This window comes from Hyla sarda, chromosome 9 (genome assembly GCF_029499605.1).
Source record: "Hyla sarda isolate aHylSar1 chromosome 9, aHylSar1.hap1, whole genome shotgun sequence".
Taxonomy (NCBI): domain Eukaryota; kingdom Metazoa; phylum Chordata; class Amphibia; order Anura; family Hylidae; genus Hyla; species Hyla sarda.
This window is the reverse complement of record NC_079197.1, coordinates 24888889-24903654: the sequence shown is the minus strand read 5'-3', so window position 1 is coordinate 24903654 and position 14766 is coordinate 24888889. Positions and strand designations below refer to the sequence as shown.

The 14766-nt window shown below is 47.8% G+C and overlaps 1 protein-coding gene across 3 annotated transcripts in view; it reads left to right on the top strand.

Moving 5' to 3' along the window:
• LOC130291079 (xenotropic and polytropic retrovirus receptor 1 homolog) overlaps positions 1-14766 on the top strand; it is a 105611-nt gene that overhangs the window by 28505 nt on the left and 62340 nt on the right. For 2 of the 3 annotated variants that reach the window (XM_056539452.1, XM_056539454.1), the window contains exons 3-4: positions 10700-10801; positions 10919-11124. In XM_056539452.1, coding sequence (XP_056395427.1) covers positions 10700-10801; positions 10919-11124 — 308 coding nt within the window. Of the gene's footprint in view, positions 1-1790; positions 1870-10699; positions 10802-10918; positions 11125-14766 lie in introns of those variants that run through there. The other variant, XM_056539453.1, reaches the window with a different exon arrangement.

The following is a 14766-nucleotide window of genomic DNA, read 5'->3' as shown; positions in this document are numbered from 1 at the left end:
TTTGATCGATGTGTTTGATTGTCGGATGATTTATGTATACCATTTCATGTCACTTACGCTAACACAGTGTTTCTGTTACCAGGGTGCCTCCAGCTGTTGCAAAACTACAACACCCACCCAGCATGCCCTGACAGCCAAAGGCTCTCTGGGCATGCAGGGAGTTGCAGTTTTGCAACAGCTGGAGGCCCCCTGGTTCGTTGGCAAACATGCGCTAACCTATATTTCTGTTCTTTCATTTTTAAATTTCCCTCTCTCTTTTCTGAACTGGTTCAGTTTGTGAATGAAATGCATAGTAATTGCCCTGGGAAAAAATTTTATTGATAAAACCGTAGACTTAATTGGATAATTGCCGTTTAGAACATTTGGACCCCAAACATTATAAACGGCAATTATCCAATTAATTCTGCGGTTTTATCAATAAAAAATTTTCCCACGGCAATTACTATGCATTTCATTCACAAACTGAACCAGTTCAAAAAAGAGAGAGGGACATTTAAAAATGAAAGAACAGAAATATAGGTTAGCGCATGTTTGCTAACGAACCAGGGGGCCTCCAGCTTTGGCTGTCAGGGCATGCTGGGTGGGTGTTGTAGTTTTGCAACAGCTGGAGGCACCCTGGTAACAGAAACACTGTGTTAGCGTAAGTGACATGAAATGTTATACATAATTCACCCGACAATCAAACACATCGATCAAACACATCAATCATTCATGTAGCATTCATTCATTCATTCATTACATCATGTATTAATGAATCACATAAAATTATACATTATCTTACCTGCCTTAAAGGAGATATCCAGTGGTGACTCAGTGGTGAACAACTTATCTCCTATCCTAAGGATAGGGGATAAGTTGCAGATCGCGGGGGGTCCGACCGCTGGGGCACCCCGCGATCTCCTGTACGGAGCCGCGACAGCCAGCGGGAAGGGGGCGTGTCGACCTCCGCACGAAGCGGCGGCCGACACGCCCCCTCAATACAACTCTACGGCAGAGCAGAAGCGCTGCCTTCGGCAATCTCCGGCTCTGCCATTGAGATGTATTGAGGGGGCCTGTCGGCCGCCGCTTCGTGCGGGGGTCGACACCCGCTATATGGCTGCAGAGCCTGGCCCCCGTACAGAGAGATCGCAGGGGGCTCCAGCGGTCGGACCCCCCACGATCTCAAACTTATCCCCTATCCTTAGGATAGGGGATAAGTTTTTCACCACTGGACTACCCCTTTAATGTTCTGATCTCCGCGGGTCTCTTCTTTTCCGTGCACCAGCTCCAGATAATGGTCCCTTGCTTCTACATGAAAATGAATTTTGTTTAAACAAAAATAAAATTCATTTTTCACAATTTGGTAGGCATGTACAATTCGTTTTGTTCTGATTTCGGATTCATTCAGATGTAAATATTTCGTACATTTGGATCAATCCGAATATACGAAATTTGAACAATTCGGACAAAAAACGAATTAAGTCCGAAAGAATTGCACATGTCTACTTATCAGCTGCTGTATACTACAGAGGAAGTTGTGTAGTTCTTTCCAGTCTGACTACAGTGATCTATGCTGACACCTCTGTCCAGGTCAGGAACTGTCCAGAGCAGGAGAAAATCCCCATAGCAAACCTCTCCTGCGCTGGACAGTTCCTGGTACAGACAGAGGTGTCAGCAGAGAGCACTGTGGTCAGACAGAAAAGAAATTCAGAGAGATCTGTGGCCTGTGGGTAGATAGGACGAAGTGAGGGGACATTTTCTTTATCCTTTTTGAATGCAGGAACTTCTCCCCTTCACTATCTGTGTAGGAGAAAGCTTGAGGACCTGAGTCACATGACCTGCAGGTCCTTAAGCATCACTGCACAGAGGAAGAAGACAGAGTGAAGTAAGGTATGTGTGTGCATTCACTATTTGTTTTTTTACACCATGTCTTATACTTCAGTCACCTTTCAAAGCTGTACTCCCTATTCTGCTGTTACACCATATCTTATCCACCTTTCACCTCCAAAGCTGCACTCACTATTCTGCTGTTACACCATGTCTTATACTTCAGTCACCTTTCAAAGCTTTACTCACTATTCTGCTGTTACACCATATCTTATCCACCTTTCACCTCCAAAGCTGCACTCACTATTCTGCTGTTACACCATGTCTTATCCTTCAGTCACCTCCAGAGCTACAGTCACTATGCTGCTGTTACACCGTGCCTTATCCTCCAACTCTTTTTATTATAAAAATATAAAACATAACAGACATAATCAGTAATACTTATAGCATACATTAGCTTACATTTGCCATAAATATGAAACAAAATAAGACAGATCGTCATTGTAACAAAAACTAAAAAACTTTTTATCAGCCAGTCCAATTTCAACTAAAACTAACTACATAAACACATGTATATATAATTGTAATGTCCCAGTACAGGACATGGTCCTGTACTACCCTTAGGCCCTGCCAGGTTGAGACCCTCAGTGACCTGGGGGCTCCCCTGCAGGGTCTCCCCATTTCCAGAATGTTGTGTATACTGCTTTAAATGTATAGACAGGATCCTGATGCATAGATAGAGCAGAGGACTTGTGAGAGGTTGTCTCAAGGACCTGTAAGTCTGTCACATGTTATGTTATGCAGTCACATGATTTGTTGTCACATGTTCTCCCAGAAAGCACCTGCTTAACCTATGACCTGCAGCTTGACCAATGGGCCTTAGTCAAGGCCCCTCCCCCCCACTATATAAAGGGGCGGCCATTACAATTCACTCTCTTATGATCTTTGCTGAGGAACAGTTAACACCAGAGATCTCCGTGCTAGTGATCAGCTACCTAGAAGGCCGCAAAGCTACAGTCATTCCAGTAAGTCAAAAGTCTATGGTGGAGATTTATCTAAACCTGAGCAGAAGAAAAGTTGCCCATAGCAACCAATCAGATCGCTTCTTTAAATTTTAACAAGGCCTCTGCAAAATGAAAGAAGCGATCTGATTGGTTGCTATGGGAAACTGGGCAACTTTTCCTCTGCACAGGTTTTGATAATTCTCCCCCTATGTCTACTGTCACTACAAATAGTCAAGTCCTGTATATAGTCAAGCCTCAAGATAAATGTCTCAAGTCTATTACAAGTATAATTGGTCCCAGCAAGCAGCAAGGTCCTTCTGTGTTCCTGGCCACCTCTCTGGGAATCTGGCCTAACTGTGAAGATAATTCCATCTGTCTTGGACTCAGTAAAGCCTCCGTTAAACCATAACTGGTTGTGAACTCTCCTTTCCTTAACTAGCCATTGGAATAGCAGAGATACCGTTCGTGTAGTTCCGGTACCCGAAAACCACTCTGGCATCACGAACACTAGGGGTTAACAACATCTTGCCCCCCCCCCGGGGGTTAATACCATCTAATTTCATCACCTACACCGCTACACCCGTGGTCCCGCCATACACCGGTGGTCCACCACATAATATCATTATTTGCTTATCAATAATAACTAATTAAATAATATGTGTACCCCAACACCATACATCACAGCAAACTCACATCAATTACACAAACAGAAACTTTGTCATGCCGGGCAATAGAAAATAAAAGCTGTCCATACCCGGACATAACCAAGACAGGCAGTAGATACATAAAAGAAAACACTTACATACACATGCATTTTTTTTCCTCCCCCCCCCCCTCCCACCATTAGTTAATTCCACACTCTTTCATGCGCATCTTTACCCCCCACCAGCCGATTCCACACTCACTCATGCCTATCCATACCCCCACCATTAGCTGATTCCACACTCACTCATGCCTATCCATACCCCCCACCATTAGCTGATTCCACACTCGCTCATGCCTATCCATACCCCCCACCATTAGCTGATTCCACACTCCCTCATGCCTATCCATACCCCCACCATTAGCTGATTCCACACTCACTCATGCCTATCCATACCCCACCATTAGCTGATTCCACACTCGCTCATGCCTATCCATACCCCCCACCATTAGCTGGTTCCACTCTCACTCATGACCATCCTCACCTCCATTAGCTGATTCACACTCACTCATACCCACCCTCCCCTAATATGTATATCAAAAAAGTCCCACCTCAACATAACCCTTCCAAAAGCAAATAGATCCGGCTGCCTTTAATGGGTATCCAAAGAATAGGAGATAAGATGTCTGATCGCGGGGTTCCCGCCTCTGGGGACCCCAGGGATTTCGGCTGCGGCGACCCGCTGTCATGACTGCACAGAGAAAACTCGCTCTGTGCTTAATGACAGGCCATACAGGGTCTGGAGCATCGTGATGTCACGGCTCCGCCCCTCGTGATGTCATGGTCTGTCCCCTTAATGCAAGTCTATGGGAGGGGGCGTGACGGGCACCACGCCCCCTCCCATAAACCTGTAGTGAGGGGCGGCCCGTGACATCATATCGCCTGTCATTATGCACAGAGCGAGTTTGCTTTGTGCAGTCATGACAGAGGGGAGTGACAGCCGAGATCCCGGGAGTCCCCAGCGGCGGGACCCCCGCGATCAGACATCTTATCCCCTATTCTTTGGATAGGGGCGGAGTACCCCTTTAACCAAAACGAAAGGTATATAAACATAAGAAAGCATAAATATACAGAAATACAGATAAATGAATAACAATAACAACTCTCACTTTCACTATCTAGTCCCAAAGCCCCTTCACCACCCTCTGGCCATGAGAGTGTATAAATGTCCAGTCCTGGGAGCAAACGGAGCGGGGGAACCCATGGCGTAGTGGCGCCTTGACGGGGGTTTTAGTGGCCCTCCCAGATGTTAGTAAGGGTTAATGTGGTTAGAGGTATATTTCAAGGGAATGGGGGTTAAAGGGTTAAATGGCTCCTGCTCCTTTAAGGGACAGTAGCAGGTGGCTCGAGTGTGGGGTGAAAGGGAGGTCATCTGGAGGGGAGGGGGAGGAGTGTATATAGGGGGGGTACCCCAGGGGGGGAGGGTACTCACCAGTCGCCGTGTAGAAGCGAGAAGAAGGTCCCGCCCACCCGCCCTCTTTTAAACGCTTGGTGGGTGGGATTCTGATAAGGGGGAGGCATGTGAAAGGGTCCCGGGGGAGTTAGTAGTTTGAAAGATAAATGTTTGAGATGGTTCAATTGGGCCTCCTGGTGGTGGTTCTGGGCCTCAGGAGTTTGAGGGATTGTGCAGAAGGTTACCGGGGTGCCCCCGGGCCAGGGGCTCGCGGCCAGGGGTAAGAAGCGTGTTGCACAAATCCGGTTGGGGGAGGGGAGTGCCCTCCAGCTTGGTTATGTTTATATGTAAATATTCAAATGTTATTTATTGGTTTGTTAAACAAATGGGCCACACGGCCCAATTTTCCCACAGCAGGTGTCAGTGTCTTTTCTATTGGGAGAAGGGGTTGTTACGTGGTTAAGAGTGGGTTAGAGAGGAAGGGATGTATCTAAAATCCCATCCAGTCAAGTCCAAACTACAATAAGCCATGTCAGGAGCCAGGCATCATGAAGTCCAATATTGTTCATAAATGGCTCCACCCAGCTCACTTCAGGTCCCCAATAAAGCCCTTACCTCCCATTCCCCACACCCAACCTATTCTGAAGCCCTCTATATACATATATACAAGAAATTAATGGCAAAGCCTATTCAGCCATGCCACCAAAAAGTTTACCACACAACATAATTACATAAACACATACTATACAATTAGTAACATAACTTAACTACATAACCATATACATAACATAACTATACACATATCTACATAACTATACACACAGCATAACTATTGCAAGGCTCAAGTTCAGTTACCTGCAAGCCCTTCATACGCTGATTTCCCTAAAACAAAACAAAAAGCAAAAGGAGACATGCGTCAGCCCTCCACCGGGATCAGAGTATGGCAGACCAGATACCAAATAATTTTTAAAACCTATCCCTCACCTGCTTTCCCTAGGCTCACACTATCACTGCCCCTAAAGTTTAAGCTGTCCCTACACACTGACCCTAACACTGACCCTACCACTCTATCCCTAACTATAATTAAAGTTCCTCACCCAAAGGGTTCAGCAACTAGGGCACATCAAATGAAAACCCTGTCCACAGGAGAGAGGCCCTACTTGTACCCAATCTGCCGCACTCTACAGACCTGATCTTCCCAAGGTCACTGGCGATATTCCTACAGACCTCCACCTCGGAGAGGACTTTCAGCTGTGTAGATACCAGACACCATGCATTCCACTCTGGATAAGAAAGGCCGGCAAGTTGACTCCAGCCAATGGAGGCACCCACCCTGTTGTAAACCCCTATATTAAAGGGACAATGAAGCAGGAAGTGGTCCATGCTCTCCAGCGTGGACCTGCACTCCTCTCGGAGACATCCTCGGTCATCGGAGCTCCTACACTTCAGGTTGTCCCTCACATATAGCTTCCCCTGAAAGCAGCGCCAGGCCAAGTCCCAAAACTTCTGGGGGATCTGTATCGAGTTCAAAAGACTTAAACCAACTCTCAGATCCCGACCTGGGCAGTCCCTGAGTGCCAGAGACTTCTGGAAGTGAGTCAACAGAACCCATTAGTCAAGAAACTGCCTTGACTGGTTCCTGATCTCCCACACTCCCAGACCCCACCTACGTATCGCCTTCAGAGCCGTGGTAGCATAAGCCGGGAGATATCCATGAGGTGTACAGAGGTCCTTCACTTGCCCTCCTCTCTCCCATTCCTGGAAGAAAGGCCGAAACCATTCCCTGCAGGAGAGTACCCACGGAGAAGCCCTCTCTTTCCAGAGGTTTGAGATGTTAGCTTTCAAGAAGGTGTTCGTTAAGAACACCGCTGGGTTCACCATAGATAAACCCCCTAGTCTCCTCGTGTGGTACGTAACTTCACTCTTGACTAGGTTCAACTGGTAAAAACAGGCTGTAGATCTTAGTGTAGTAAGACTCTGGCAAGATACATACACTGATACATACATACACAGATACATACACATACACACGGACTCTGGACCACACTTCAAAAGAGCGGGCAGACCACCCGTTCACCAGCGGGAAACTCTCTGCCCCTGCATACAAGATCTTAAACCAATTAACAAAAGTACTCGGTAAGCCATATCTCAGGAGGATGGACCAGAGGTACTCATGGTTCATCCGATTAAATGCTTTGGCCTGATCCAGGGACAGCAAATACCCCTTCCAGAGACCTGCACTACTCCACTGCCTCCCTGGCACTAAGGACAGCACTTAAAGGACAACTGTAGTGGTACCCTTTCCTACATGCCCGTGGCCGGGCCTCAAAAATAAACAAAATAAACTTATACATACCTTCCTACGATCCCCCGTTGGTCCGGCACAGGCCTCACGGTCCGGCAGTGCTGACGTCATTCCACTTCCTGGGGACGCCGCAGAGCCGTCGGCGTATCACCAGCCGTAGAGATGTCCCGCCCCGACTGGTGATAGGCTGAGCCCACTGTCATGTAAGGAGCTCTGGCCGACTTCTTACATGACAGTGGGCTCAGCCTATCACCAGCCGGGGTGGGACATCGCCGGTGATACGCCAACGGCTCTGCGGTGTCCCCGTCCCCAGGAAGTGGAATGACGTCAGCACTGCCGGACCGTGAGGCCTGTGCCGGACCAACGGGGGCTCGTAGGAAGGTATGCCTAAGTTTATTTTGTTTGTTTTTGAGGCCCGGGCACGTGCATATAGAAAAGTGTACCACTACAGTTGTCCATTAAGGTGCTGCGACCAGGAACAGTGCAGTGCTGGGCTCCCGAAAGGAGCCGGGGTGCAAACTTCACCAGCCGATTAAACAGTATCTTAGCCAGAAGCTTCCATATTCTCAATATGGCTGGAATCTTTACCCTTTGAGAGAAGAATCAGGGCTGACCTCCTCATTGACTTCGGCAGAGTGCCCAAGGAGAGACACTCATTAAATACCTCAGTCAAGAGGGGAGCTAAAGACTCGTTAAAGGTTCTGTACCACTCGGCTGTTAAGCCATCCGCACCTGGCGACTTCTTAGGGGCAAGCCCCTTGATTGCCAGTCTCACTTCCTCCCCACCTAACCCTGGCTCAGGAATGGTTTCAGTCAGAAAAGCCGACATCACATCTCGATCTAGATCCTTCCTTCCCAAGAGGTGCGAGTAAAAGCATCTGACAATCTCCAAGATCTCTGATCTAGACCGCTTAAAAGATCCTGTGCTGTCGACCAGTCCTGCCATGATCTTACTATTCACTGACATCTTACAGTTTCTGTAAGGGTCGGGCGAGCAGTAACTCCCGAAATCCCTCTTAAAAACCAAAGATGCGTGCCTATCGTACTGACACCTCATCAGCAAGGACTTCACTCTGGAGATATCCTCTCTGCTACCTCCAGTCGAGACAAGAAGTTTGAGTTTTCACCTCAGGCCCTGATACAAGCGATACCTGTTCAGGGACCTGAGGCTTGAGAGCTGGCAAAAGAACCCCGCAACCCACTTCTTGAATCTCTCCCACCACTCTGACTTGCTGCTACATAGGCCCAGTAAAGGTACCTGACTGAGGAAAATCCTCAAAGGACTATCTTACTTCTACTTCCTCCAGGAGGGACGAATTCAGCCTCCAGTAACCCTTTCCCATCCGGGTTTTTTTCAACAGGAGCAGTAAAAAGGACCACCACCCCACTATATGGCTCAGCTACAAGAGACCAGTATGGAGGCCCTTGCCTCCACTCTCTTTTGGCTTTCACTTGAGAGGCTAGATTTGGAAACCTGGTCTCTTGGAATTACAAAATGTCAGCTTCAACTCGGCTGAGAAAATCAAAGGCTGCGAATCTAGCCATATCAGACTTAATGCTGGCACAGTTAATGGATGCAAGCGTCAATGGGGTGAGTGCCACCATCCTGAGTGATCGAGTTGGATGGCCTATCCCCTTTACCTCTTACCCTTCTTCTTACCCCCCTTCCCCTTCAGAAGAGTATCCCCTTTCCTTCTTTAGGGATGCTGATATATCCATCTCACAATCCTCATCTCCTGACCCAGTGGCCACCTGCCCTCCCAAGGAAGCTACCTCAGAAGGAAGAGGCTCAGCCCCTCCCGGAGGTTCCTTTGCCTCTGAACTGAGACCCTCAGCCTCCCCCTCCAAAGAAAGGGAAGAGCCTTTGCCAAGGGCCTGATACCTATTGGGTAGAACGATCAGAGGGGGGTTGGTCAGGCTTTCCCTACGGAACTTGGCCCACAACACCGGAGGAGGAAGATGATGCCCTGGGACTCCTCTGGCCCTGCCTCCTTCTGCTGCACTTTTCTTTTTCCTCTTGCCCTTCCCCATCTTCCTCATCCAAACTTTCATATTGAGAGGAACTTGAGGAAATTGCCCTATTTGCCTCCTCCTTACAAAGTCTCCTTATCTCTTCATTTAACTCGGTGTCCTCTAGAGCCTCAGCTGTCTTCTCTGAGCCAGTGTCTGGAGCAGGATCGCGGACTACACCTTTCACCAGGTAACTTTCAAGATCCCTGCTCCTTCTGTGCCACTCCTCCCTCCTAAGCTTAGAGGGGCTCTTGTTCTTAACTTTCTTCACTGGCTCTAGTGCCCCTTCTCCTCTGCTGGTTCCCACCCCCAGATGAGGCAACCTCACGGCTCTCCCCATCCCAGGCAGTCACAGCATTGGAGAAAGAGCAGGGATACTGGCTAAACGGGTGACCAAGGTCAACGCACAGGCTACAGCGAATCCGGCCATAGGTGGCAGCCAGATGACCCTCCGCACCACACAATGCGCACATCTGCTTAGTGCAGTTTGTACTAAAGTGGGTGGGATCATCACACTTGTCGCCCCCGTGTGACATTACCCCCAAGCCCTCAATGGAAGTTTATGGGAGGGGGCGTGATGTCCGGCAGGCCCCCTCCCATAGACTTGCATTGAGGGGGCAGGGTGTGATGTCACATGGGGGCAGAGTCGATACGTCATGATACTCCGGTCCCGTAGTGGTGACCCTTCAGACACGGAGCGGTCATCGCTCTGTGCAGCGGACACAAGTGGGTGCTGCATGCGAGATTGCATGGGGTCCCCAGTGGCGGGACCTCCGTGATCAGACATCTTATGCCCTATCCTTTGATAGGGGATAAGATGTCTTAGTGATGGAGTACCCCTTTAAAGTACATGAGAACTACTAAGCATTGGTAACTTGCATTCTGGCTATGTTCTCTGTAACATGTAATGTAACATATTGGGCCCAAGCACCAGCCTCCACCAGGATGAAGACCAGGGCCTGGGCCCAATATGCCACATTGCTGCTCAGCCAATCACTGGCCAAGGCGGGACACCGCTGCTCTGTGACATGCTGGGCACCAGAACCAGGAAGAGGATCGGACCAGAGGCCATAACAGCAGTATGGGAGGCATCAGGGGAGCGCAGGAGGTAAGTAAAGGTTTATTTTCTTTTTTGAATTCAGTCTGAGCTTGTTACTAAAAAAAAAATATGTATTTAACATGTATTTGGACTTTGTTAAACGAACACAATTTATAAAAATTGTGTCTAAGTTTTTTTTTTTTTTTATCTCAGATATAATCAGCTCAATTTGAGCAATGAAAGCTGAGCTGGGATCAATTACTAAAAATCACATGTTTGTCTTTAGCTACTATGGTATGCCTAATGCAGGGCCTGAGGGGGCGGAGCATGACACAAGGATTCGAAAAACCCCTTGTCATGCTCCTCCCCCTCAGACCCTGCACTGGACATACCACAATTTATCTGTATTTTTTATTTGTAGTGCTTCTCTATTTCTCAGATTGTGATGCCTCCACCATCCAGAGGCATTATTCGTCCTGCATTGAGCGTTTTTTTCATATGTGTGAAAAGGAGATCACAAAAGTGAATATTTTCCATTCAGGTGAGACACTGATCCCAATATTGGATACATTTTGCACCCAAATTCCAGAAGAATAAATAAATAAATAAATAAATAAATAAATAAATGATGGCCTTATTCTGTTACCCCTTTATAAAGAAAAACTATCAGAAGCTCAGAGGCGGTTCACAGCGCTGGAGGCGGAGCTAGACCTAATGACGGGCGCCCAGGAGGAGGACGGCTCTACTCTCTTCAATAAAAAGTCATTTCATAGGTTGTACAGGGCTCGGCACAAGTCTCTCTCGGATCTCAAACTGGCATTCAGTGAACTCTACCTCAGCCTGGTCCTGTTGCAGAACTATCAGGTGGGCACTGATGACTTCAATGGCGATTCTCTGGCAAATTTAGGGAGAGATTTGGGTGCACTATTGAGAACCATGGATCTTGGAAACACAAATGTTGATTATATATGTTACTCACTAGGTCAGTGTTTCCCAACCAGGGTGCCTCCAGCTGTTGCAAAACTACAACTCCCAGCATGCCTGGACAGCCTTCGGCTGTCCAGGCATGCTGGGAGTTGTAGTTTTGCAGCAGCTGGAGGCATCCTGGTTGGGAAACACTGACCTAGGTCATGTAGATCCCTCTTTCCAGCTGCTCACTCATTCTGACATCCAAAGCACAAGAAGGGGCCTGTCCGAGGCAAGCACTGCACCCGCCCTCGCTCACCATGCATTCACTTCCTCCCTGAGTCTGCTGTGCTGTGCTGGGTCTCTTCCTCCAATCAATGCAGGCTGCTCTCTAACCCCCTCCTCTCCGTTTTCATGCTCCAGTCTGATAGGACAGGAGTAAGCACAGAGGAGTGCTAGTCCCGCCCTCACTTCCTGGTCTGTGCTTCAGTTGGGACAAAGAAGATGTTGCAGCCAGACAGGATTATGTTCTGGATGGTATGGAGACCCCTAGTGGTCTCTTTTTTTTATAAGCCATGATTTCTATGTAAAGGAGATAAAGTTTTTTTTAAATTAAGTATATTAGAAAGGTTAAAGGGATACTCCGCCCCTAGACATCTTATCCCCTATCCAAAGGATAGGGGATAAGATGTCAGATCACCGGGGTCCCGCCGCTGGGGACCCCCGGGATCTACCATGTAGCACCCACCTTTAGCGGCTTCTGGAACCACTGGAGGTCCTCAGTGGAGTCCATCTCGACCACGAGGACGGAGCATAGTGACTTCACAGCTCCTCGCCGTGTGACGTCATGCTCCACCCCCTCAATGCAAGTCTATTGGAGGGGTGTGACAGCTGTCACGCCCCCTCCCATAGGCTTGCACTGAGGGGGCGGAGCGTGATGTCACGCGGGGTGGAGCCGTGACGTCACTATGCTCCGTCCCCGTGATCGCCAGTAATCAGACCTGGAGCGAACACGCTCCGGGGACTGATTCTAACAGGGTGCGGCGTGGAAGATCACGGGGGTCCCCAGCGGCGGGACCTCTGCGCTCAGGCATCTTATCCCCTATCCTTTGGATAGGGGATAAGATGTCTTAGCGCCGGAGTACCCCTTTAATGTTTTGCCAAGATGTACAACATATAAAATGTTTTGGATTCTGACAGTGCCCATTTAAGATTAAGAACGTCCGATGAATTTCCTGACATGTTTCAATGCTAAGTCTGCATTTTAATGGTGGAGAAGCCCTTTAAATTTGCTTTTATCGTTTGCAAATAAATATAACAGAGGTAATGAAGAATATGTCCACAGGATGGCAGTGTTAATAGAGACCTTCTGTGTAGTACTATTATTGACTGTACTGCCAGAACATTTTGATACATTTATAATTGACTGAATCACATAGTAAACTACTGATAGGGCTTAAGATCAGATGCTTCCACAACTATTTAAATCTCCATCCATAGACACATACTCTGCTTAAAGGGGTACTCCACTGGAAAAAAAATTTTTAAATCAACTGGTGCCAGAAAGTTAAGCAGATTTGCAAATTATTTCTATAAAAAAATCTTAATCCTTCCAGTAGTTATCAGCTGCTGATTTTGAATTTCCTTTCTGTCTGACCACAGTGCTCTCTGCTCTCTGTCCATGTCAGGAACTGTCCAGAGCAGGAGAGGTTTTCTATGCGGATTTGCTCCTATTCTGGACAGTTCCTAAAATGGACAGAGGTGTCAGCAGAGAGCACTGCGGTCAGACAGAAAGGAAATTCAAAAAGAAAAGAACTTCCTGTGATCATACAGCCGCTAATAAGTACTGGAAGGATTAAGATATTTTAATAGAAGTAATTTACAAATCTGTTTAACTTTCTGGCACCAGTTGATTTAAAATGAAATGTTTTCCAGTGGAGTACCCCTTTAAAGGGATACTCTATGCCAAAGTTATACATTGTGTTATGTCTGGTGAAGGGCATGGGGGCGGAGCATGACACCGGGATTCTCTTTATGTTCCTTGACTTTCTGTGAGATGCTCCACCCCTTCAGGTCCTGCACAAGGTCTTAAACAGTGTTTCCCAACCAGGGTGCCTCCAGATGTTGCAAAACTACAACTCCCAGCATGCCCGGACAGCCGTCAACTCTCATGTATTCCCTTAGTTTTCCTAAAAAGTCACTCGACATTGCTGTGTGCTTTTGGATTGAGGGAGGGAATGTGAAGCAAGATGATGAGATCTTAAAGGGGTTCTGTGGAGGAAAAAGAAGATTCAAATCAACTGGTGCCATAAAGTTCTACAGATTTGTAAATCATTTCTATATAAAAATCTTAATCCTTCCAGTACTTATCAGCTGCTGTATGCTCTAGAGGAAGTTGTGTAGTTATTTCTAGTCTGACCACAGTGCTCTCTGCTGCCACCTCTGTGCATGTCAGGAACTGTCCAGAGCAGGAGAAAATTGCCATAGCCTCTTATGCTCTGGACACTTCCTGACACAGACAAAAGTGGCAGCAGAGAGCACTGTGTTCAGACTGGAAAGAACTACATTCATGTGGAGCATACAGCAGCTGATAAGTATTGGAAGGGTTAAGATTTTTAAATAGAAGTAATTTACAAATCTGTAGAACTTTAAGGCACCAAAATTTTTTTGTCTCCAAAGTACCCCTTTAAATGTAGTAGGGCTGCCTAGGATTAAACAAAAACAAACAAAAGGTGTGCTTTATCCCCGGAACGGTGACACTTGTCCACAGGCTGTTTTACTGCAGCTTATAACCAATGAAGCAAAAATGGTTAAGCTGCAAGACCAGGCTGGGCCTGTGATGTTATATATGGGAAATTCACGACAGACCTTTGAATGGGCGCTGTCAGAATCAAAAACATTTTATATGTTGTACATCTTGGTAAAACATTAACCTTTTAATATACTTCAGAACATGCAGTGACCCCCCTCCCCGACCTACGATGGCCCCAACATACGATCATTTCAACATACGATAGTCTCTCAGAGGCCATCGCATGTTGAAGGCAGCATCAACATACGATGCTTTTGTATGTCGGGGCCATCGCATAAACGGCTATCCGGCAGCGCACACTGCTTCAGCTGCCACCGGATAGCCGTTTACGGTGCCCCGTGTGGTCCGCTGACGATCACTTACCTGTCCTCGGGGCTCCGGCGCGTCCTCTTCGGGATCCTCTGCATCGTCGGCGCTCTCCATCGTCGTCATCATGTCGCTGCGCACGCCGTCCAGTCATCCAATAGGAGCGGCGTGCGTAGCGACGTGATGGCGGCGACAGAGAGCGAGGATGCCGGGGAAGCAGAGGCCTTGCCGGAGCGTCGGGGACACCTCGGGAACGCGGCAACAGCGATGGACGGCGACATCCCGGGCAGCGGTGACGGTCCAGAGCGGCAGGGACAGGTGAGTACAACTTCCTCTAACAGTGGTCTACAACCTGCGGACCTCCAGATGTTGCAAAACTACAACACCCAGCATGCCCGGACAGCCAACGGCTGTCCAGGCATGCTGGGTGTTGTAGTTTTGCAACATCTGGAGGTCTGCAGGTTGTAGACCACTGTCCTATA